This window comes from Grammomys surdaster, unplaced genomic scaffold, assembly GCF_004785775.1.
Source record: "Grammomys surdaster isolate TR1022 unplaced genomic scaffold, NIH_TR_1.0 125688, whole genome shotgun sequence".
Classification (NCBI taxonomy): Eukaryota; Metazoa; Chordata; class Mammalia; order Rodentia; family Muridae; genus Grammomys; species Grammomys surdaster.
This window is the reverse complement of record NW_021620524.1, coordinates 473,140-498,626: the sequence shown is the minus strand read 5'-3', so window position 1 is coordinate 498,626 and position 25,487 is coordinate 473,140. Positions and strand designations below refer to the sequence as shown.

At 44.6% G+C, this 25,487-nt stretch overlaps 2 protein-coding genes across 2 annotated transcripts in view; both read left to right on the top strand.

Moving 5' to 3' along the window:
• Positions 1 to 1,586: 1,586 nt before the first annotated feature.
• On the top strand, positions 1,587 to 16,188 carry Fn3k (fructosamine 3 kinase). Its single transcript, XM_028787916.1, has 6 exons — positions 1,587 to 1,758; positions 3,906 to 4,057; positions 5,860 to 5,951; positions 6,649 to 6,731; positions 14,770 to 14,892; positions 15,809 to 16,188. Exons 1-6 carry the CDS (start codon positions 1,618 to 1,620, stop codon positions 16,145 to 16,147), a joined length of 930 nt encoding a protein of 309 aa, XP_028643749.1. The 5' UTR covers positions 1,587 to 1,617; the 3' UTR covers positions 16,148 to 16,188.
• A 1,451-nt stretch (positions 16,189 to 17,639) lies between these two features.
• Positions 17,640 to 25,487, top strand: part of Tbcd (tubulin folding cofactor D) — a 167,658-nt gene continuing 159,810 nt past the window's right edge. Inside the window, exons 1-3 of the mRNA XM_028787874.1 lie at positions 17,640 to 17,881; positions 19,212 to 19,262; positions 24,576 to 24,673. Of these exons, the coding sequence (XP_028643707.1) occupies positions 17,686 to 17,881; positions 19,212 to 19,262; positions 24,576 to 24,673 (345 nt within the window). The 5' untranslated portion in view covers positions 17,640 to 17,685. The remainder of the gene's footprint in view (positions 17,882 to 19,211; positions 19,263 to 24,575; positions 24,674 to 25,487) is intronic.

The following is a 25,487-nucleotide window of genomic DNA, read 5'->3' as shown; positions in this document are numbered from 1 at the left end:
GGAATGATCAAGCCACCTTAGGAGAGCACATCAGTGTTCCTTGCTTGACAGTGTCTGCTAAGCCCAGGTTCCAATCATCCCACATAGGTGCCAGCCATATACAGGAGTTACGCAAGAGCCTTCAGAGAACCCAGTCTCAGTTAGAGCCAGGGACAGGTCACAAGGACCATGAGGATGACCAGCACTGACAGGTTTTGCCCCTCTGAGGTATGATGGAGCTCCTCAAATAGGCATGTTCACGGCAACCCCATGCATACGTTATCTCTTCAGGTGCTTTGGGAGTCATCTTAATGTGAGGTTGGCGGATACAGGAACAGTTGTAGAGCTGTCAGCTGGAAGGCCACAAGAAAAACATTGAGCAGCCAGGTTTTCTATGACATGCTGGGAAGAGTCTTGTCCCACTAGGACCTGAGACTATTCACAGGATGGAGCCCCAAACCAGACTTGTTTGCATATATTATGAGCTATGTCTCAGCACTGGGTCTGGTGTAAGTTAACTCCTCTATACTTTAGTTTTGTCATAGAGAAGGCAGGAACTAATTACAGAATCCTTTCATAGGATATTTGTGAATTTAGCTGACATTCACTTGTGCCCTAGCACATACTGAAAGCTCAGCAATGGACCATCCACCCTACTAATCTCCCTAGTCCCTTTATAGTCAGCTGGACACATTACAGTACAGGAGAGGGACCAGCAGCTCATGGTAGGGGCTGGGATTTGAGGCAACCTCTCCTAAAACACTTGAGGGTTAGCACAGACTGTCTCCTATGTCAGTCTGTGGATGTGTTCTTATATGTGTGTGTGTGTGCCCATGTACCCATGAGCATATATGTCTGCTGCTTTCCTATCATGGCTGTCCAAGATCCAGAGTCCCACCTAGCCTGGGTGGAGTAGGCTGTTGCTATCACAACTCCCAGAGTAGCCTCTATCACCCAGCCCTGTGGTATTAAAAGGTGCCGCTAGGATCTAACCAGGGCACCCCCCTGGCTAGGACTCCACCCTTATCTGGACATCGAGAGCTTCTCCATGGGATATCTGAGTCTCTAGGCTATGCCTTGTGTTGCAGGGATAAAGAAGCCCTGACCCAAATCTTCCTGTCCTCACTTCTGACTCTCCCAGTTGAGCAGAGAGCACAGGGCCTAGGGTGGACCCCAGGTGGTGCAGATGTGCTGGGACTTCACATGCTTGCTGTGAGGGCACTCCCTTTCCGTCTCATGGCTTTAAAGAACACTCAGGACCAGGTCTGGGATCCCGTTTTTTCTAGGGTGAGTTGGAATAGAAATTCTGGAGTGAGCCTCGTAGGAGGGTGTCTAGAGCTTTTGCATTCCTCCTTCTCCCACAGCAGCCCCGGGTGGAGATTGACTTGGAGAGAGAAATAAATGTCTAGCCCAATTCCTCTCTCTCTCTCTCTCTCCCTCCTCCCACACCAGCCCTGGTGCCCCAGAAGCATGCAGGGATAGCGCGCACCCCAGCTAGCTAGGAGCCAGTAGGCCGTTCAGACAGTGTTTTGACAGCGCTATGCCCCGCCCCCCGACCCGCCCGCCGCTTGTTTCCTTCTGGTCCCCGAACCCCCCTCCTCTGCGTCATCTTGCCGGCATTCTGGTTCTCAACTCTCCATGGAGCAGCTACTGCGCGCCGAGCTTCACACCAGGACACTGCGGGCCTTTGGGAGTTCCAGAGGGGGCTGCATCAGCGAGGGCTATGCCTACTACACTGACAGTGGCCCCGTGTTTGTGAAGGTCAACCGCAGGACGCAGGTGCGCTGCCGGGTGTACAAGGATAAAATCTGGGAAGGGGAAAGAGGAATGCACGATTCTGGGAAGTGGTGGGGGAACTAGACCTGGTGTCCTTACCCTCTGCTGAGGGATCAGCCAGAATTTGCAGGCAGGCTTGCTTCCTCTTGGGACCAGAGGATTTATCTTTGCTGCATGATTACTTTCTTGCTTTTGCTCCCACACAGGAGCTTTAAATTTTCTGTAATCACTGGCCGTGGGGGAGCTGAGTCTCAGCTGTAAGCTGCTTCTGCCCATGTCTGGCCTATGCTCTGACCTCAGCTTCTGCATTCTCCCAACAGGTGAAGAGACAGGATTCCCAGGGCTAGGCTAGGACCAGCCTTCTCACGGGCTCTGTTGGTTTCTAGGACGTTTAAGATATTCCCGATTAAGAATGTATAGAGCCAGGCATACATCTATACCCTCTCACCCTAGTACTTAGGAGGCTGAGGCAGGAGGATGGTGAGTTCTATGTCAGCCTGGGTTATATGAGGAGAAGCTGTCTCAAAAACAAAAACAAACTAACAACAACAAAAGAATGCATGGAAAACGGTAAGACAACTGAAGTCTGTTAGCTAGAGTCCCTGAGGGCAAGCTGTGACGGTGCTCCCCCTTCTGTGGGGGGAGGACTCCAGAGGTTCTATGCTCTGTGGGGAGTAGTTCTGGATAGTGGAGGTAGTATCTAGGACTGCTGTGGGGAAGAAGAGAATCCTAGGGTAGCCCTTCTCAGTCCCTCCTGGCATCATTAGAGATGGTGAAGGGTAGCATCACCCTGCTTTCTGTGCACTGTTGACCTGGTTTGGAGGTTTACCCTACAAGCATGGCTGAAGTTTGCAAATGCTCTCCCAGAACAGGATGCCCAGCACGTGCCTCTTGGTTCCAAGTGCAGGTTGGCAATTTGAGTGTACCCGTCTGACTTTCCCCCTTGGAAATGAATTAAAGGGGAAGAATGATTTTCATGTGTGATAATAAATGTTTTGGCTTCAAGTTTCATTTTTTAATTAAAAACATTCGATTTATTTTGTGTGTATGTATGTGCATAAAAGCTCTGGTTTGCACATCCATGACGTGCATAGAAGTCAGTGGATACCTTTCTGGGAGTTGGCTCTGTCCTTCCGCCTTATTTTGTGGCAAGGTTTTTCTTGTTTCTGTTGCCACACAGCATGCTCTAGGCTAGCTGGCCTGAAAGATTCCAGCAGATTGCCTGTCTCCCATCATGTGGTGGGAGGGCTGGGATTACAGATGCACACTACCACATCTGGATTTTTATGTGAGCTCTGGAGATCAAAATTGTGTGATTAGGCTTGAATGCTCTTACCCACAGCCATCTACTTTTAATTTTTTAAAAATGGATGATTCTATATGTAAGAAGTATTCACAAACCCCATGAATAAATGCATTTGTGGGGCTGAGGATATCATTCACAATAGAGCATTTGCCTAGTGTGAACAGTCTCCTGGGTTCACAAATAAATAAGTAAATAAAATGCATGTTTTTAATCAATGGCGAACAATATGAAAGTTTGCCTAAAAATAAATGGGAATATTTGTAGAAATAGCTTAGAATCAAGCTTCTGGGTCCCAGCAAAGGCCTTATGGACAAGCTGGGTATATGATTCTTTTGTAGCTTCTCTAGTCCTTGCTAGAACTGAGCCTGGCCCTTCTGACCTCACCACTCTGCCTTCTCTGACTCAAATAGGATCCCAGGTAACTTCTACCATGCCTAAGGCTGCCTGCCCCGACTTGGAGGCAGGAAGGAAAACAGTACCTTAGAGGATTCAGACCCAGCCTCAGACTTTTTGTTGGCTCACACTTCACTTGTGCCCATTCCTCCCATCCCCCCTTTGCATCCCCTTGTGACCTGTGCATCTTCTACAGCAAGGCTTTGTTGTAGGGGTCTTCCCATAGATCCTTTGAATTCTGGCATCAGGCTTGTCTTTTCAGTTCTGTCTTACATGAAGGGATCTCTTTTAAACCCTGGCCTCGAGGGATGGATGTAATATTTTTCAGTAATGGAAGGCACTTGGTCTTCTGGCTTGTGTCAAGGTCCATGAGTACTTTGGTCTGGCTAGCAAGGTCCCTGTTAGGGTCCAGGTTTGGAGAGCTGACAGAGCTCATGGCATTTGGATGCAGGCCCGGCAGATGTTTGAGGGAGAGCTGGCCAGCCTGGAGGCCCTCCGCAACACTGGCTTGGTGCGGGTCCCTAAGCCCATGAAGGTGATTGACCTGCCAGGAGGTGGGGCTGTCTTTGTGATGGAGCACTTGAAGATGAAGAGCCTTAGCAGGTGAGTGCATTTGTGTGCATGGGGAGGGAGAGAGCCATGTGCACCTGCAAAGATAGGGAGAGACTGGCATAAATTCAGGGAGACATGTACAGAAAGAGAGAAAGGCGCATGTACACAGAAGGAGGCAGGAACAGACAGAGACACAAGACAGAATGAGAGTCACAGAAATAGAGAAGACAGGGAGAGAGAGAGAGAGAGAGAGAGAGAGAGAGAGAGAGAGAAAGAGGGAGAGAAATGGAAAGAGAGGGAGAAGGAGAGAGAAAAAAGAGGAAGAGAGTGAGAGAGAGCAAGGGGAGAAAGAGAATACTAGGTAGCAAGGGAGCAAGCAGCCTTGCTGAGACGGAAATGGCAGAAATGGACGGACACACACAAACAGAGAGAGAGAGAGAGAGAGAGAGAGAGAGAGAGAGAGAGAGAGAGGCAGAGAGAGAAAACACTAGTGAGCGTTTTCTGTTGAGCTGCTTACATAACTTAATCCAGTTGCCAGAGACTTTTTTTTTTAAGTCTCACAATGTAGTCCTGACTAGCCTGGAACTCACTGTATAGCATGCTGGCCTCTGTTTTTCAAGTGCTGGGATTAAGGGCATGTGTTACCATGCCTGTCAGAGTTCGGTTTTTAAAGATTTATTGTTATTACATATGTATATATTTACTATATATGTATATATATAGACTTATTTTTATTATATATATATATATATATATATATATATATATATATATATATAGATATAGATATAGATATAGATATAGATATGTTTGCCAGCATGTATGTGCACCATGTGCATGTCTGGTGACCATGTTTTTGAGCTGCTATGTAGGTACTGGGAACCTAGGTCTTCTGTAGGTGCTCTTGACTGATGAGCCATCTCTACAGTTCCAGTCCCTGGAGTCCATTCTGTTTTGGGTTTCTTTTATTAGACCTGAGATCCTGAAAGTGAAGCTTCTCTTAATTCTTCAACTATCCCAAGAGTAACAAAGCCAACTTTGTCTTTCTCTATTAAAACTAAAAATTATTTCATGTGTGTGGGTGCTTCGGCTGCATGTATGTTTGTGCACCATATTTGTATACTACCCTCAGTGACCAGAAGAGGGGGTTGGATCCCTTGGATCTGAATTTACAGAAGGTGTGAGCCATTCTGTGGATCCTGGGACTCGAACCCAGCTCCTCTGGAAAAGCAGCCAGTGCTCTGAACTGCTAAGCCATGACTCCAGCACTCAGAGTCCATTCTTAAGACAAAGATAATTGCGGTTTTTTTGTTTGTTTGTTCATTTTGGTTTGGATGTTTCAGTTGTGATGAAGCCGCATAAAATAAGTATTTGAACAAGTCCCTCGCTTTATGCTATGTAGTCTACTAATCCAGTTTGAGCTTAGGGAGGGTGATCGGTTATCTGGGAGCTTAATCTTTTTCTCTATTACAGTCATGCATGTTTATTGTATAAAATATTGAAGGACAAACTGGTAAAGAAGGCATCGGAATCTTATTAGCAGGGAGATGCCACAGCTCATATCTCAGTGTGACTTCGGTCTCAGGGTCTCTCCTATATTCCTTGTTAAAGTTGAGAGCTGAGGTTTTTTTTACTCAGTGATTGAGTCTTTGTGCTACATGGCCAGCAGCTGCTGAGATGCTAGAGAAAACAAGGGCCCTTACAATACTTTAGGTTTTTTTTCTCTTTAAGAAAGGGTTTATTATTGTACCGTTTAGAGTACCCTTAGAGCATTTAAAACATCTCTAGAAGCAGAGCATGCTGTGTGGTGTTACATGTTTGCTGTTGTAATTGCTGCTGCCTTATTTCCTCAGTCAGGCATCAAAGCTAGGGGAACAGATGGCAGATTTGCACCTTTACAACCAGAAGCTCAGGGAGAAGTCCAAGGCTCAGCAGAAAACAGTGGGTAAGTCCAGTTCCTTTTTGTTTTGTTTTGTTTTGTTTTGTTTTGTTTTGTTTTGTTTTGTTTTAAGCTGGGCCCAGCCCATCAGCTATCTTAGATGGGAATTTGTGATGCTTCTTGGTGGCACTTCAGTAATGTGTTGAATGGTATGCCCGCTCCCTTTACAGTGCATTAAACAACTTTTAAAAATTCATGTGTATGCGTGTGTGTGTGTGCGTGTGCGTGTGTGTGTGTGTGTGTGTGAAAGAGAGAGGGGGGAGAGGGAGAGGGAGACAGAGAGGGAGGGAGGGAGGGAGGAAGAGTAGGTACTTGCTGAAGCTAGAAGTGGACATCTGATCCTTTGGAGGAGTTGCAGGCAGTTGTACACTGTTCAACCTGGGTGCTGGGAACCTTTAGAAGAGCAGCAAGTGCTTTTAACTCTGAACCCTAAGTACACTGTGAAAATTAGATGATTAAGCAATTTAACAGAGCTGGTAAATGAATAGAATGGACTCCTGACCAACCAGCCCTGCAGTCTGTCCATTCATTGGCTAGAGTTCAAAGTCCTGGCAAGTCCGTGTGCTGGCTAGTCACTGCTATGTGTAGTGAGCCCTCAGATTACCTGTGTTTGAGCTATGTGTGTACCCATCCAGACATTCTCCCAAGATCTGGTTTCCGTGAAAGATGAGTAGTTTCATGAGATCAAGATTTCTGTTGACAGGCTGTGGGGCTGAGGAAGCTGAGCCCCAGGGTGTGACCAAGTTTGGCTTTCACACAGTGACGTGCTGTGGCTTCATCCCACAGGTGAGTGTCAGAGTGGGGACATCCCCATTTAACGATGACCATTCCTGAAGCTCTGGTGCTGGCCACTGACCCCTTGTGTGCCACTTAGGATGGAGAACTGATGGGAAGGCTACTTGAGCCAAGCTTGGAGGGAGTAGACACTGCAGTCCACTGGTCAGTGTTCCAGGCAGGCACAAGAGTGATGCAAAGGCCATGGTGTGGGAGGGAACCTGGCCGGTTTAAGAATCTGAAGAGTGTAGACTGGACAAAGCTAAGGGTCCAGCCCTTACCTTGCAGGTTCTCTCCTAGGGCTGTCTTATTGAGATATAATTGAGGTGTGATTCATGTAACACAACACTCTCCATTTTAAAGTGTACCATCCAATGGTTTTTAGTACAAGCACAGTTTTAATGCAAATATCACCACTGTCTTGTAGCCAAGTTCTAATCAGACCTGATTGCTTAACCTCTAAGGTCCGATGAGGTCAAGTGTGTTCAGATGATATGGGTATAGATTTATTATTAGGTTTCATTCCAGAATATTTTTTATCACCAAAGGTAACACCCATTAGCAGTTACTCCCCTTTCCTTAGCCCCTGGAAATCACAAATCTCACCATCTCTGTGGTTTTGCCTGTTCTGGACACTTTATGTTGGTGACGTATAACAACACGTGACCTGTGTCCAGCCTCTTTTACTGAGGTTAATCTACATGTGGCATGTGTAAGAATATTTCTTTTGTGGTAGAGTAATATTTCACTGTATGGTTGGATCAAATTTAGACCAGAATTCACAACTTCCTGAACTAGCATGGCCTCTGTTACCATAGACAAGCATGGTTTGTTGTCTTGAGTTACATGTTGAATTTAAGGGCTTCTCATGGCGGTGGTCTTTAAAGATTTGGATGATGAAGCATAGTGTTTTTCTCAAATATTCATGAGTTAAGAAAGGAAATACTCTCCAGAACTTGTATATGAAGCAGATAAAAAATGGAGCCGATGAGAGAAATGGAGGGTCTCTGAGTTCCCCTCAGACTCTGCCATCCTGAGGCAACTGGTCAGGAGGAAATCAGAGTCCTGGTCCACCTACTCTGAGTAACAACAAAATTGTTCTTTATGTAATGCCTCCAACCATCCCCGAGCTGTGAGGCATCCTAGTCCCTAGCTGGGCTGAGTGGGCCCTTGAGGGGTGTTGCAGTCATGGTGGGAAACCACAGAAGGTAGACTTCTTAGACCCTCCAGAATTCAGTTCTATTTAGCACCAGTCCAGTTGGCTGGGGAATTCGTGGGTTGTATTCCTGCTAAGAACTAAGCCACATCCCAAGCCTTTTGTCTGACTCAGCTTACCAGTTGCCACAGTTGGCGGTGAAGTAGGCGATGTCACCGATCCACCTTAGAGAAGAAGAAACAGATGCTCTGAGACTAAAAAACATTCCCAGAGATCTTGCAGCCAGTGAGTGGAGGAACAGAACTTGACATTCAGTCTGGCTTCAGAGATGGGCTCTGACCATTATACAATGCTGCCCTTGGTTCTTATGCTCAGGTGTCACCTGCCTTTAGTAGCTCAGCAGGAAAGCCATATGCCTCTGTGGCCTTGGGAATCATAGCCCTACCACCTAAGTGGCAAGACTGAGAGCTTCCAGTGCTAGCCAACAGGAAATTATCTTTTGTGATCTTGTCATCCTTTTGGCAAGAGGAGAGCCCCCAGGCACTGGGAGCCTTGCAGGTAAATAGGAATGGTGGGATGCCTGATGGTGGACCTCAGTGCTTGGGGAGCTTGCCAGGCTGGGGTGAAGGGTCTCTTGTGGTGCACCTAGAACTAGAGAGTAAACCCTGGGCTAAGTAACTGCAGTGCCAAGAGAGACTCCAGGAGGAGGAGAATGACTAGAACTATACAGGCTGTCTGCCAGGTTCAGAATGCTCCAAAAGCTCTGCCTTGAGGGTTTCTCAGAGCAGCCTTTGGAATAACCTCAGCTCATGTCCATCTCTATGGGAGCATAGGTGACACAAATTACACCTGTTTCAGGTATAGTTTGATAACGTGGACAGCCAGCCACAAAATTTTTCACTGCAGCTGAGAACGAGCACACTGACCCTTCCTCATGTCTTTTACAGCCCCTTCCTGTAACCCATCCCTGTACCTGGGTCACCACATGTCTACTCCATCACTGTAGATTGGCTTGTGTTTTGTGAAGTTTTATATGAATATAATATAGTATGTCTGCCCTTCACCTATTTTGCCCTTCACCTATTTTACTCAGTATAGTTGTTCTGATATGTGTCCATGTCAAATCTTTTGATATTTTTACAGAACATCTATTCTCGTCACATGTGTCAAAAGTCCATTCCACTGTATGGACAAACCATGGTCTCTGTCTATCCATCCATCTGTTGATGGATTTCTGGGTTGTTTCTAGCTTCTATTCTTACAAATAAAGCTGCTATGAACCTTTGCATACAAGTATTTGATCTTGGTTGACTGTATGAGACCTGAGATGGAAAACCTGGGTCATACAGTAGGTTCTTACCTAAGTTTTCAGAAACTGTCACATGGGGCTGAGGGGTGGCCCACGCTGCTTCTTACAGAGGACCTGAGTTCAGTTCCCAGCAGCTCATGATCACTTGTCATTCCATTTTCAGGAGATCTGAGGCCTTCTTTTTGTACTCTCACAGAGACACACACACACACACAATTTAAAAAAAAAACCTTAAAACAATAATAAAAAAGAAACTGCCCCATGCTTCCAAAGAAGTTGTACCAGTTACATTCCCACTAACTGATATAAGAGTTCCAGTTTTTCCTACTCTGATGTGTACTGAATATTTTCTGAAGTTGTTTGTTTTTAGTTGAAGCCATCCCAGCTGGAGGAAAGTGTTCACTCTGAGATTCCATTTTGTATTTTCGCCATGACAAATGATCAATAAATGCACATTTGCTAACTGTATGTCTTCCCCTCCTTATTTATTTATTTATTTATTTATTTATTTATTTAACATGAGTACACCATTGCTTTCTTCAGACACACCAGAAGAGGGAATCAGATCTCATTACAGATGGTTGTGGCTGCTGGGAATTGAACTCAGGACCTCTGGAAGAGCAGCCAGTGCTCTTAACTGCTGAGCCATCTCTCCAATACACTCCTTGTTTTTTCTCTTTGAGACAGGGTATCACTATATAATCCTGCCTGGCTTAGAACTTGAGATGTAGATCAGGCTTGCTTCAAGCTTGCTATGATCCTTCTGCCTCTGCCTCCCAAGTGCTAAGAATACAGTTGTGCATCACCATGTCTGTCAAATGCCTATTATTATTATTATTATTATTATTTCGAGACAGGGTTTCTCTGTGTAGCCCTGTCTGTCCTGGAACTCACTCTGTAGACCAGGCTGGCCTCGAACTCAGAAATCCTCTGCCTCCCAAGTGCTGGGATTAAAGGCGTGAGCCACCACCACCCAGCCGCCTATTATTATTATAAACATGGTTTCACTGTGTAGCTTTGGCTGTCCTGAAACTTGCTTTGTAGATCAGGCTGGCCTCAAACTCTTGTATGCCTGCCTCTGCCTCCTGATTAAAGGTGTGTGCCACCATCTCCTGGACAATTATTATTTTTAAAAAATTGAGCCTGATATGTTGTATACCTGTAATCCCAGAAGTTTGGAGGTAGAGGAAGAAAAATTAGGAATTCGTAGGTACCCTTGGCTACATAGTTGAGTTCAAGGTTGAGTCCTTGTCTCAAAAAGTCCTCTTTTTAGTGTCTGGGGAGATGGTTCAGTTGACCAAGTACTTGCCGTACAAGCACAAGGGCTTGGGTTCAGATCCCTAGCTCTTCTGTAAAAATGCTGGCCACAGTGTTGTATCCCTGTAATCCCAGATCCATGGGGCTTGTTGGCCAGTGAATATAGCCAAACTAGGGAGCTTCAGGTTTCAGTGAGAGACCTTGTATTAAAAAATAAGGTAAAGAGTGGCTGGGGAGATGAATCAGTTGGTAAATTGCCCACTGTGCAAGCAGGAGGATGTGAGTTCGGATCCTCAGAATTGTGGTAGATGTGGGTATGGTGCTGTGCATCTGTAACTTTTATGCTAAATGAGGGGGGCTGAGACAGGAGGATCCCGCATGCTCACTGGCCATACAGGCTAGAAACCCTGTCTCACAGAAGAATAAGGTGGAAAGCAGTAGAGGAAGGTAAAGGGCGTCAATCTTCCTCTTTCACATGCACCAACATGCATGTACAACTGTGTGCACATGTTTACACACATATGCATACACACAATAAAGTAGAGAGCAACGAAGGAGGATTTTACATCAACCTCTGGCCTTTATGTGTGTATGCATGTGTGCTTGTGCGCATGCACGGGCACACAGACACACAGACACACAAATACACACAACCATTCCCCCTCCCTCTATTGTGGGTATGGTACTCAGAGCCTGTACATGCTTAGCTGTCAAAGGCCAGGTTTGGCCTCACAAGGTTAACCAAGGCAGGTAGTCAAAGGGGGTATGGCGTTGGCAATTCTGGTCATGCCGATAGCAGCCAACAATCCTCCAACCCCCATTGATAGTGGCAGGCAATTTATTGGTTCAATACTACTGATGGAACAAAACTTAATTATCTGGGGCCTGCAAGAATGCCCAGTGAGAAACTATGAATTCTTTTAACTCTTAAGTATATGTACAAATAGACAGACAGAGAGATATGCATTTATACATTTGATGGCTGCAGAGCCCCAAAAGCCACGTTTTATTTCTTCTCTCTGGCAATTTATACCTTCTTAGACAAAGGTTCTTTATAAAGTTACCTTGTAGATAAAATGTTACACAAAAGGAGAGTTACAGAAGGATGTTAATAGTAAGTTCAAAACAATGTTTCATTCTATAAGCTCATCATAAGTTCAAAGCAAGAGTTTCACATGGCCTTGTTTTATCATAGTGCACACCTATGACCTCATCCTTGAACCTGACCTAGAAGGAATGTTTTTCCTTGACTGCCTGTTTCTCTTCTTAATGCAATTTATGAAAGCTCCTAGTATTCTTTATTATGCAGCCTTAACTTACTATTCTATGAGGAGGGGGCACATCCTATTCCTGATTCTAATTTTATTACATCTTTCTGGCAAAACAACGAAAACCATCTCCTTAAATTTTCTTCTTAAAATTATTTGAGTCAAATCAAAATGCTATAAAATAATCCATCTAAACGGCATTAATTCATGAAAGTTTATCTTCATGTTGATCTGCAGGAAATTTGCCCAATAGGGTGGGCTGATGCCCCGGAACCATTATGCTATGTAATAATGGCAGGAAAGGAATGTCAGCAGTGAGAAGCAACACTGGGATGAAGTCTCTGGGGCTGTACCTCTCTAGAGTGCACCTATTGAAGCCATGCAAAGTGGTGGGCTACCTCCAGTAAACTTGCTTGCTGTAGTCTCTCCTAGATGGCTTCTGTCATTTAGCAAGTCTATTGTGCTTAGCAACTAATCCACATCTCAGTTTCATCCCCCATTCAAACAAAAAAATTTATCTAATAGCTTGTATTTTAAAACATTGTGAAACCTACCAAGTTTTGGTTGCTTTGTATTTGGGTGAGAGTATATGTCTGTATTTTATTTTTCCTTCCTTCCTTCCTTCCTTCCTTCCTTCCTTCCTTCCTTCCTTCCTTCCTTCCTTCCTCCCTTTCTTTTCTTTGTTTGAGACAGAGTCTCTTTCTATAGTCTTTGTTGGCCTGGAACTCAATATGTAGATCAGGGTAGCCTCAAATTTACATTTTTTTAGCCTCTGCGCGCGCACGCGCACACACACACACACATATGTATTACTATTTTATTGGGTTCTTTTATCACCCTTCTTTCCAACCCTTATTCCACCCTAATCCCTTTCAACCTCCCAAAACTAGGTAAGAGAGAAAGAAGTTTAGAGGAGAAAGGGAACATAGACCTCTTTTTTACTACTTGTTGTTAATTAGGGAGCATTGAGTTTCTTGGGGACAGTCCAATCTTAGTCTTCAGGATATCTCCACCTTCTTGTCAAACTGCAACAACAGCAGCGACCAGGAGCAGCAGAGGGAAGCAGCAGCAGCAGCAGCAGGAGCAACAGCCTCCACCACCTCCACTTCCTCCACCATCATCACCATCACCTCTTCCTCCTCCTCTTCCTCCTCCTTCTTTTTCAGAGTGCCTCTGTCTCTTTTGAGCTCTAACATTTATACCCACTCCAGACTCCCCCAGAATTAAACTATCTGCAGCTGGCAAAGATCAAGCCCCTCCTAGAGCAGGAGACAATCATAGTTAATGGCTGGAGACAAACTGAAGCAACCCAAATCCCACACCTGGGATCAAAACAGAAACATATTCACATAACACAACTGTGTTTTAAAAGAAGACAAAAATTTCACTACAGAGATCTGCCTGCCTCTACCTCTTGAGTTCTAGGATTAAAGGAATTGTCACCACACTTGGGTGTTTTCCTCTTTTTATAGGGCTTCTAGTCCTGCTACATTATGACCTCACATTTATGCCATTTAACCCTAATTTCTTCCTAAAAACATTATGTCCAGACTGACCTTGAATTCAAAATCCACACCCCCCACGCCACCTCAATCTCCCAAAAGCTGAAAGCCTTATTTCTGAAAACAGTCACCTTCAACATACAGATTTTAGAATGATGACATAATTAAGACCTTATCAGGCTGTGAGTGAGGATTTATCTATTTCTCCTTACAGTTCCAGCAGTCTTATTTTCATGTATTTAAGGCTCTGTTGCAGAGTTAGAATTTAGGAGTATTGCAGAGTGTGGTGGCACGTACCTGTAATCCTTGCATCTTGAGTTAGAGATAGGAGTTCAAAGCCAGCCTGGGATACAAGGTAAAACCCTAAACAACAATAACAATGCCCTCTCCTGTCAGGACTAGTAGATCCTGTTTATTACTTGACCACCTTTTCAGTATGAAATAATTTTCTTTGTATCTGATGGTAGTCTTTGCTGTGGCGTAAGTGTTGTCTGGCATGAATTTCCGCTCATTTTTTTCTTTTTTTATTAGTCCTTTGACTATTGTGAGAAATTGTGTACATTCTCTATCCTTTTATTGTATTTTTGTTTTTGTGTATAACCTGATTTATATGAACATAACTTATTTTTTAAAGATTTAAAAATTTTATGTGTATGAGTGTTTATTTGCCTATGTATGTGTGTGTGTGTGTGTGTGTGCGCGCATGATGTGATGATGTACATGCAGTGCTCACAAAGACCAGCAGAGGGCATTGGATCCCCCAGGAGCTGAAGTTACCAATGACCGTGAGCAATTGTGTTTGTGCTACTAACCTACACCAGATTCTCTTGAAGAGCAGCAGGTGCTCTTAACTGTGAACCACCTCTCCAGTCTATAGTTGGGTCTTGCTTTGTTGTTCCAATCTGTTTATCTCTGTCACTTACTCTGTGTGTGTATGTATTGAACTTGGAACTCATACAGACTAGGCAAGCATTCCATCCTTGAGGTACTTCTAGCCCAATCTCTGTCATATAACTACAGCATTTGTTTCTGACTCTCTGCACTTATGTGTTTATTGTGTTTGGTCACCTTATTATTTGTTTTACATTTTTATTCTAGTTCCTTTTATCCCTTGTAGTGGTCTGAATAAGAATGGCTGCCATAGGCTCAATATTTGAATGCTTAGTCAACGTGCTTAGGGAGTGAGATCGTTTGAAAAGATTAGAAGGATTGGGAGGCAATTGGAAGAACTATGTCACTGCGAGTGGACTTTGAAGTTTCAAAAGCTCCTGCCAGAGTCTGTCTTTCTCTTGGCCTGTGGATCAAGATGTAGCTCTCAGCTTCCTCTCCAGAATTGTGCATTCCACCATGTTCCCCACCACAAAGATAATGGACAAGAGCTCTGGAACTGTAAGCAAGGCCCCAGTTAAATGCTTTGGACGAGATGTCTCTTCTTTTGGGTTAACTGCTTCATGATTCCACTTGTATTTTCAGTTGGTTCACTACTGTTTGCTGTGTTTTTAGTGGTCACTAAAGCTGTCCTGGGGCCATGAGTCACATGCCCTCTCTTGTTGCTCAGGTGAATGAATGGCAGGATGACTGGCCAACCTTTTTCACTCGACATCGGCTCCAAGCTCAATTGGATCTCATTGAAAAGGACTATGCTGACCGAGAGACACAAGAACTGTGGTCAAGGCTACAGGTGAGCAAAGTGCTTATTTCTCTGGGAAGAGGATGTGTCTTAGGAGCCTACAACATGCATGTGGGGGCCTCTTAGGATTGAGTCAGAATAGGAAAAACTGATGTTAGGGAGGGCTGGTCAAGTTGTAGGGATATCAGCCACCACCTTCTTATCCTGTAGGTGAGGGGAGGGATGAGACAGACTTCTGGCTTCTGGATGTCAATTATTTCACTTGTCCACTCTTACCCTCATTTTCCCCTTTGCCAAAGACTCCAGTGTGCCACCCTTAATGAAGATTTGTGTTCTTGCAACATCAGTTTCAAAATAGAACTCCAAAATATTAGAAACACAATTCATCTCAGTCTAGGGCAGTGGTTCTCAACCTATGGGTTGTGATCCCTTGGTGGCAGGGAAGTCAAAGGACCCTTTCACAGGAGACAAATATCAGATATCCTGCATATCATATATTTATATTACAGTTCATAATAGTATCAAAATTACAGTTATGAAGTAGCAACAAAATAATTTTATGGTTGGAGATCACCACAACATGAGGAACTGTATTAAAAGGTCAAAGCATTAGGAAGGTTGAGAACCTCTGGCCTAAGGTGAAATGTTATTTACTAGAAGAGGTACAGGTACATATGTGTAATAACATAAAAACACAGTTTAGAAGATAGGTACCAAACTAGTTCACATTCTACAGCATAAAACCTAAACAACTTTGAGGTTTTCTGTAAAGCTGTTAGACTCATTTGGTAGTGACCAGAATGCTAGACAAAGTTACAGTCAGGAATCAGGTGAGCTTCTTCACTGAGCCTAGCAGACTATTCGGTTGGACTCTGGATGCATCCATGGTTCCCTGTGTTATTTCCAAGCACTGTATAATGAGCCCATGGGTCTCCAAGTCTCACGTTTGCAATAATTTCTCTTCTAGGTGAAGATACCAGAGCTGTTTTCTGGTATAGAGATCATCCCTGCCTTGCTCCATGGAGACCTCTGGTCCGGAAATGTGGCTGAGGATGACCAGGGTCCCATTATTTATGATCCAGCCTCCTTCTATGGCCATTCTGAGTTTGAATTGGCAATTGCATCGATGTTTGGAGGGTTCCCCAGATCCTTCTTCACTGCCTACCATCAGAAGATCCCAAAGGCTCCCGGGTTCGACAAGCGCCTGCTGCTGTACCAGCTCTTTAACTATCTAAACCACTGGAACCACTTTGGGCGGGAGTATAGAAGCCCATCCCTGGGAATGATGAGGAAGCTGCTCAGGTAGTAGAGGTCTGGACCTAATAAAAAGTCAAACTGGATCCCTAACTGGGCTAATTTCGAGTCAGCCTCCAACAAATTCATCAAGAGGCCGAGAGGTTACAGCAGTGCAGCAGGTTCCAGGGAGCTACATATGTAGCGCAGGCTGAGACCACAGCATCACTGTTCCTGGCAAGCTCTCACCTCAGCAGCTGAAGCCCCAGGTACCACAGTTGAGTAGGGAAGGAAGGGCCATGCTCTTATGGCTCTGGTCATTCAGTTGCAACCACTACCAGACCCTCTCCAGCATCTCACTTTTTTCTATTATTTTTGTAGACATTATTTTGTGTACTCATGTGCTTAAATATGTGTGTATAGGTCAGAGTACAATTTGTGGTTCTCTTCTTCCACTCTTTGAGGACCAAATTTGTTACTCCACAACATATCTGAGAAGACTGCTCTGATATAGATTTAAGCCAATAGAAAGTCTTTATTAGCTGGCCAGTGACTATACACTGGGTATTCTGGATTCCAGGATAACAACGAGCCTTCTCAGGGTGGACTTTTAACCACAAAAAAAATACATCCTGGGTTGACATACTTCAGTTATCAACAACAGTTACCCAGGAGCAGAACTAGAGAAGCCAAAAAGTTAGCACATTCAGAGACTTTTCCTGACCGATGGACTTTGAAGGATCATCTTTGTTTTCAATTTGGCTGGCGGGTGTTGTCTACATGCTGAGTTTTACAGCCTGAATGGCACTTTCATCCTGGAGTTAGCTGTGCTAAGGTTTGGTGGCCTCCTGGTACAGTCAACTCCTGAGGCTTAGTGAAGGAGACTTTGCATGGTGAACGCAGGGTCAGCAGTGTGCAGCCCACGCCTTTTGTCAGGACTGCTTTGGGTGGGCACGATGGTGCTGATGTTTGAGAAGTCATGGCAAAAGCCTTCATCCTGGAGCAATACCCCATTGCCTCCTATACGCTTAAAGCACCCCTCCCCGCCTCTACCGCCACAAACACACACACTCCTGCAGGCGCTCAGACATCGTTGCCCTATTCTTGCCCCCACACTGAAAACCCACTCCTCCCTTGCGTTCATACACCGCCCCTCCATTCTGGCTCTTTCTACTGGTTCGGCTTTCCTGCACTGTCCACACTAGCTCAAGACCTTTCAGGTTCCCGCCCCCAATTTCAAACCCAATTCTTTCCTTAACCTCTTTGTCCACACACTCCAGAAGGCTTCCAATATGCGAATCCATTCTTTGCCCGACTCCTGGTAAGGATCGGACAGACTCACTCCTCCGGCCACACCCTCCTTGGCTCCACCTCTTTTGGGCCCCACCCACTCCCTGTTGAGGCTTTAGTCAATGGAGACTTAGTTTTCTTAGTCTTGCCCTTCACTCACGCAAACATTTGCATGCCGAGCCGACTTCGCGCGAGCTGTTTTGTCGGCTTGCGCGCCCCGTAGTTGGGGGTCGAAGGTCTCGGGGCGGGGCTGGCCGCTCTCGTGCTGCATCTCCTTTCTTCCCGGTTGCCGGTAGGGTTCTTACGGAAGCTGCTGGCAAGATGGTACTGAGCAATGAGCCGGCTGCAAGCGCCGCGGAGGAGGAGGAGGAGGAGGAGGTGGAGAATGATGCGCTTGTCCGTGCCTCCGCTCTGGAAGCGTTCGGCGAGAGTGCGGAGACCCGCGAGCTGCTCCGCAGCTTGCCGGCGGTGCACAGCGAGCGCGCGGCCCGGGAGGTGGCGGAGGAGCGGTTCCGCGGTGCGGGCGGGGCCCCGAGTTTCTAGCTTGAGCATCTGGGAGGAAGGGACTTGGGGAGCCATACCTTATGCCTGCCCTGCGGTGTCCAGGATCTGAGTAAAACATACTTGGGGGATCTCTGTGGCTAGGGAGGGAACGAACAGAATTGTTGAGGACGAACCTGCCATCTATGAGCGCTCGTGGCTAGCAAAGAGGAGTGGTCTGGCATGGGGTGTGTGCCCCTATGGGGCTCCTCTATGAGGCCAGGGGTCTGCACACTCAAGTGTCCCGTTCCAGGCAGGGCAGGAGAGTGGACAGTGCCGTTAGGTTCCTTTGGTGGTTCTAAATCCCCCAAGTTTAGGTAGGCCTTTACAGTCATTTGTAATGGATACTGTCACAGTTTTTGTCAACCTTACACAAACGTAGACATACCTCGGAAGAAATATCGAGTAATTGCTATTATCAGATTGGCTTGTTAGGCATGTTTTTGCGGCATTTCCTTAATTACTAATGGATGAAGGACGGCCCACCCCACTGTGGGATGTACCCTGTCCTGTGGGTCTGGGCCGTTTAAGAAAGATAGTTGAGCTTGAGCCTGGGAGCAAGCAAGCAACACTCCTCCGTAGTTTCTGCCTTTATTTGCTTTATTTCATCCCTACATTTTCCTCAGTGATGGGCTGTGAAAGCCAAATAAACCCTTTCTTCCTCAAGTTGGTTTTGGCCAGTTTTATCGTAGCAACGGAAAACGGTAAATAGAGTTTTGTACTTGAACAAAATCATCTTTATGGATTCCTTAGCTAAAAAAATTCTCTCCTTAATGCTTTTTTTTTTTTTTTTTTGGTTTGGATGGCGTTCTAGTTTTGGGGAAAGACAGGGTGGTGGGCTTTATGGAGGGGATCTGAAGTGGCAGGTGAGAATTGCAGAGGCAGAGAGACCATTGGATTGGGTAGAAACAGGTTAATTTGCAGGTGTCCAGGGTTGGAGAGGTTGTACAGTTATTGGTTTGAAGATCGTTGGAATGGGAGGGCATGATGCTTAGTGGGGGCTGGGGGGGGACTGAAGAAGTGGAAGAAGGCTTAACAAGGAGGGGAGGTGGAGTTGTAGAGAGTGAAGATGGAGCATCAGAGCATCATCAGAGAAGAAGATTCGAGGGGAAGGTGTGGTCACACTGGTCCTCAAGAACCTGACAGATGTTGGGCAGCTGTGTAGCATCTGTCAGCAGGAAGTCAGGTGTGTCCCTGGGCATTACAAGGACTAGGAAGATGATAGCTGTCCCATTAGAGTTACTGAGAGGCAATAGAAGAGTTTCTAAGGCTCACCTGATTTGATTTTCATGTTATTTTCCTTTTAGTAATTATGGACAAATACCAGGAGCAGCCCCACCTCCTGGACCCACACCTTGGTAAGCATAGAAACTGATGATTTTGATGGTTTGATATCAGACAATCATGAAGGCCTGTGGGTACTGCTGGCACCCGTGTGTGTTATCAGATGAAGTGTCCCTAGAGCTTTGTCTTTTTTTTTGTCTGTGGATGGTTTTATAGACCTGTGGTAATATTGAATAATTTGAAGTTCAGAGATCACTCTAGATTGTGTGCAGGTGTGTCTAAGCTACTTTCTGCTTGTTACTATTGAAAGAACACATCTTTTCTTCTTATGTGTGTTTCAGCCTGTTATGTGTGAACCGCTGTCATCTTCCTGGTAATTGTTATTCAGGGTTATGGGCTTTACAAAGGTCCCATTTTACCTACACAGCAGTTGATGAGGTCATCTGTTATCTCCATTTTGTAGATAGAGGCGTAAAAGATTAGTTTCAGGACATTAGTCTGAGAGTGTTGCACAGGACTATTCTCTGAGCCAAACAGCCGCTGTCTGTGGAGTTCAGCTGTGCACAGTGATTATCCCAGCTGGGCCTGTTGACTATTTACATCCCCTCATATGGCGGCAAGAAGGATCACAAGACCCTCACTCGAGTATCCTCGGCTCTCTACCACTTGTTGTGTGCAACTCTGCCCTAGTTGCAGGTGGCTTTGGGAAGAGCCCAGACTTTAGGTTTCAACCTGTGGGTTGCGACCCCCATAGGGGATCACATATCAGATATCCTACATATCAGATATTTATATTTATTTATAACAGTAGTAAAATTACAGTTATGGAGTAACCATGAAATAATTTTATGGTGGGGGTGGATCACCACAACATGAGGAATTGAGAGTCACAGCATTAGGAAGACTGAGAACCACTGTTTTGTTTTGTTTCTTTCCTCTCTCTCTCTCTCTATATATATATATATGTATATGTATAATGTATATATGTATAATAGTGTGTGTGTGTGTGTTTGCCAGACAAGACTAGGGGAGAGAGAATCCCATGTTGTTAGGGTCATTTTTATAAGGGTGTTGACATTTTTTTTTTTTTTAACCCAGCTAGCTCCCAAACTGAGACAGAACTGTTTTATTTATTTACCAGCTTTACGGCATGATAACCACCAGTATTAATCTATTTTTAATCTTCTTAGCTAATCCTAGAGTGCTTCATTTACCCCTAGGAAGAAATTTTAGCAGCAGAGAGTGACTTTTGTTTGCTTTTCATTGCTTTTGTGGTAGTTGATCCTATTTCATATTAATTACATTTCCGTTTGGCTTTTCTCTTTTTCTGTTTTGAGACAGAGTCTTGCAATGTAGCCCTGGCTGGCCTTGAATTCATGGAAGTTCTCCAGCCTCAACTTCCCAAATGCTGGGATTACGGGTGTGAACCACAACTCCTGGCTTGTTTTTTCTTTTTGAGGTAGGATCTTGTTAGGTAGCCCAGGCTGGCTTCAAGTACTCTTGGTAATTTTTTTTAGTCTTGTTCTGAGTTTTTTTTTTTTTCCCCTTTTTTCTTTCTTTCCGGGAGGATCCAACCAATTTAATCATTGTTGTAACCTCACAGTCCCTGTGTAAGGTCTGTTATCATAAGCTACACAGTACAAATGGGGACATTGAAGTACAAGTCTGAAAGGTTAAGTAAGTTGTTCCATGCCACACAGTTGGTGAGGTTGCTGGCAGAATTTGTACATCTCCTCCTTCCCTTAGCCTCTTGAAGATGGGTCTTCTGAGGGACCAGTTGCAGGCAAGCGGTTGATGTCAGGCTGAAGGACTGGTTGCGTAGAGGGTGGCAGAATAGTAGGTGGGCCTCATCTGATAGTTTTGGATTCCTGGTTGTCCCATGTAACAGATGTCCAAGGAGTGGGAGGTGCTGTTTGACCTCTTCAGGTAACGGCATTGACCTGCCCTCACTGCCAGAATCTCCCTGCTGTGGGGCAGAGTGTGGTGCTTACTGTGTTCCATCCAGTGCTTAGTAACTGTTACTGTTCATTATCTTCTGGGAAATAGAAATAGGTCCCTTTTCGAAACAGATGATCCTTTTCTGTGTGTGACACATTTTATGCCTCCACTTTTGCCTTTCAGGGTTATGTGTGGTGTATTAGCCATTGAGGTTTAATATATTTGAGTTTGAATGTTATCAGTCTCTTCCTTTTCTTTGTTTCTGAGACAGGGTTTCACTATATAATCTAGATTGGTGTTGAAATTACAATTTTACCTGCCTCAGCCTAGTGTTTAGATTATAGGCCTCTGCCACCAATTCATTCTCCTCTTTTGTGTTTGATCTTTGATAGTAAGCCCAGAATCTAATTCTGAATTGATTATGTAAGGCTTATTTATTAATTGAGTGATCTAGTAACCCTTCTGTTTGGAATACAGTTTTTAAATGTAATTTCTATTTTTATGTATATGTGCATGTGTCAGAATTCTTGGAGTTTCAGGTAGTTGTTAGCTGTTCAACATGGGTTCTGGGAGCCAAACTTAGGTCCTCTGCAAGAGCAGCAAACACTCTTAGCCACTGAGCCAGCTCTCCAGCCCTGAAATACCATTTTACGTCTGTATTCGGTACTTATATATGAAAGCTTTGGATTTCAGACCTCCAGTTCTGTTTCATTTGTCCCTGTATCATTTGTTCTTGTTTGCTGCTTTATGGTGTATTCTCTCTGGTGCCACAGCTGTTTATTTTGCTATTTTCTAATCCTTTCATTAGTGCAGATAAACTTCATTGTTTTTTCACTCTCCAGACCTGACAGATCTCCTTGGAGCTTTGTTCGGTACACAGATTCATATAGAGGAGATGTTTTTATGAGATTCTAATTTGGCTATTGTGAATGATACCTGCATGTACGTACATCTTTGGGTGACTATGTTTTAGTTTTTCTTAGATGGCTATCTTAAGAATGGGATTTCTGGGTTGTATAGTAAGCGTGTATCTTGTAATAGAATGTCATACTGTTCTGTAAAAGTTGAGTTGTTATACATCCTCAACAACAATGTATGAGGACCCCCTGTTACCTTGTAGCCTCTCTGGTCAGTGTTTCTGATTTTAGTGAGCAAGTAGTCTCATCCCACTGTGGTCTTTGCATTTGTTAGGTTCACATTATACTCTTTTCTATTGAGACCAGTGACACAGCACATGATCTGTCTTGGTGAGTATCCTGTGTGTGTTTGAATGAGTCTGTTACTATTGGAATAAAGTGTGTGACAGTGCTGTTGGTGTCCTTACTGATTTTCTGCTTACTTGGCCCTGTTTCTGCTTTCAGTTTTTGCTTTCCTTTGGGATTCTGGCATCTGTTGTATCAGTAACTGAACTGGTTAGTCTTCATAATGAATTGATTTTTCTAATGAGAAATGTCCTAGGTTTTGTAATATTTTCTCTTAAGTCTCTCATGATGGCAAATTCTCTGTGTTTGTCTTCTTTTTGTCTGGATTCAGCCTGTTGGTCCTTGTCTTTTAGTAGCTAGGAGCTTATTTTCATTTAGTAATGCTGTCAGCATAGCTAAGTTTAATAGACTCTATTGAGATTTGCTTTTTCTTTATCCTGTTTCCTTTTTGGTTTCTTTCTTCCTTCCTTTAACTTCATTATTTTATATTAGTTTAATAGTTTTTGGTGTTTGTTTGTTTTAGTTTGAGAGGGGGTCTTACTCTGTGCTTGTTTGGAACTTGTGTAGGCCAGACTGGCCTTAAACTCACAGAGATTCATTTACCTCTGCCTCCGAGTGCTGGAATCAAAAGACATCTGTCGATGGCTTGGTATTCTGTATTATTTTCACTACATGCTCAGTAGGTTTCTGTTTTTTTCCTCCAGGATTATCGTATGTACCCTGAACTCACTACAGCCTGCCCTCAGATAATGTACATTTCATGCATGGTGCAGGAGCTTTGAGAGAAGATTCTTTTGTTTCTTCCTCCTGTTTCCTGTGCCACCTTGCTACCTCTGTCACAGGACTTACTTTCATATTTGTTACAAATTTTGCCTTAAACACTCAGTTTTTTTTTTTTTTTTAAAACCTATTTATTTAATGCATATGAATATACTGTCGCTGTCTTCAGATACACCAGAAGAGGGCATCAGATCCCATTACAGATGGTTGTGAGCCACCATGTGGATGCTGGGAATTGAACTCAGGACCTCTGGAAGAGCAGTCGGTGCTCTTAACCACTGAGCCATCTCTCCAGCCCGACACTCAGTTTTTAAATAAAAGATTTACTTTTATTTTATGTGTATGGGAGTTTTGCTTGCATGCATGTCTTTGTGCCATGTGTGCAGTGCCTGCAGAAGTCAGAAGAGGGCATTGGAGCCCTTGAAACTGCAGTTTCATATGCTTTGAACCATCATGTTGGTGATGGGAATCAAACTCTGATCCTTTGGAAGAGCATCAAGCAGTACTCTAAACTGCTGACTCACCTCTTCAGCCACTCCAAAAAAAAATTTTTTTTTTGGAAGATTTTATTTTTAATTTTGTGTGTATGCGTGTGGGTATGTACATGGAGGCTTGAAGCCTTAGTGCTGGAGTTACAGGGGAACCAAACCCTGGTCCTGAGCAAGAGCAGTTAAGTGCTCCTAACTGCTGACCTGAGCTATCTCTCAAGCTGATCCTCCAATGCTCAGATGTTTCTTAAAGAAATAAGCACTGAGGCTGGGCATGGCGGTGCGCCCTTTAGTCCAAGCACGGGTCTCAACAAACAAAAACCCTAACCAAACAACCAAAAACTGAAACAACCCAAGCCAAACCAAAACCCACAAAAGAAAACAAAAAGAAATAAAAAATGAGGAACTCTAAACCTCTGTGTATTTATCCTTTAAAATATGTCCTTCCTAAAGCAAAGAGTATACCTTTTAACTCAAGGTGACTATGCTAGCTACCTAATACCACCTCAGGTCCGTGGTGTCCTAGGAAGGCCTACAGGACACAGCACAGAGTCTTGCTTGTGGTGGAGATGTGGTTGATAGTATAAGGGTCTCTTGGGCATTGGGTTGGCAGGGAGGCCAGTGGGATATTCAGTTGGGTGTGGCCGAAGCTCTTGTACTGCATGGCTAACAGCCTTGTTGAGCTCTCTTCTCTCCTTCTCTGTGCTCTCCTTTGACCTCCCTGTACTGGGTGGGTTCTGAACATAGCCTATGAATGGTCAGGAGAAAGCTGCACCCTGCACGACCCTCTTTTTCCTGTCTTACTGCATAAGTTCAACCTAGCCTGTCAGTAAATCGGAACAGTTTTAACAGGCATCATCTGTAAAACACGGTGTCAGATACCAATTTTAGGTAATTTCCCTGTATTAAAAAGGAGAACATGTGTTAAGGTGAGTATATATTTTTTTAAGAGATGGCTTTCATATCTGTTTTTCCCTAGAGTGGATGATGAACTCACTGTTGGACCTCATACAGGACGAGAAATCTCTGCCCAACCTTGTACATCTGGCTTTTAAATTTCTTTATATCATCACCAAGGTAATGTTTGTATAGTGCTGTAGAGTGGACAGACACTTTCCTCATCCGATTGCTCTAGAAGTTATTGCTCTACATGTGTTATTTCTTGGGGAACATGGTTCTTCAGCACAAGTTGTGGGTTTTAATTTTGTTTTTAGCTTGTGTTGGGTCTTGGGTCTTAGTGATCTTGGGGTCCTTGGTTAGAACAAAAGGTTTCTTATAAGGAAAAAGCAAAGAGCCTTGATGGGAATGGAAGTGGTGGTGGTGGTGCTGCTGCTGCTTCTCCTCCTCCTTCTCCTCCTCCTCCTCCTCCTCTTCCTCTTCTTCCTCCTCTTCTTCCCCCCCTTCTCCTCTCCTCTTCCTCCTCTTCTTCCTCCTCCCCTCCTCCTCTTCCTCCTCCTCTTCTTCCTCCCCTTCTCCCCTCTTCCTCCTCTTCTTCTTCCCATCTTCCTCCTCCTCCCCTCCTCCTCCTCTTCTTCCTCTCCTTCTCCTCCCCTCTTCCTCCTCTTCTTCCCCTCTTCTTCCTCCTTTTCTTCCTCCCCTTCTCCCCTCTTCCTCCTCTTCTTCCTCTCTTCCTCCTCTTCCCCCTCCTCCCCCTCTTCCTCCTCCTCTGCTGCCCCCTCCTCTTTTTTCTCTTCTTCCTCCTCTTCTTCCTCCTCCTCTTCTTTCTCCTCCTCTTCCTCCTCTTCTTCCTCCCCTTCTCTTCTTCCTCTCCTCCTTCTCTTCCTCCTCCTTTTCTTCTTCTCCTTCTCCTTCTCCTTCTCCCCTCTTCCTCCTCCTCCCCTCTCCTCCCCCTCTTCTTCCTCCTCCTCTGCTGCCTCCTCCTCCTTTTTCT

Coding starts and splice junctions, on each gene's coding strand:
- Fn3k (XM_028787916.1), top strand. CDS start 1,618: ATGGAGCAGCTACTGCGCGCCGAGCTTCACACCAGGACACTGCGGGCC. Junction 4,058..5,859: donor AAGATGAAGAGCCTTAGCAG/GTGAGTGCATTT, acceptor TTATTTCCTCAG/TCAGGCATCAAAGCTAGGGG. Junction 5,952..6,648: donor GGCTCAGCAGAAAACAGTGG/GTAAGTCCAGTT, acceptor TTCTGTTGACAG/GCTGTGGGGCTGAGGAAGCT.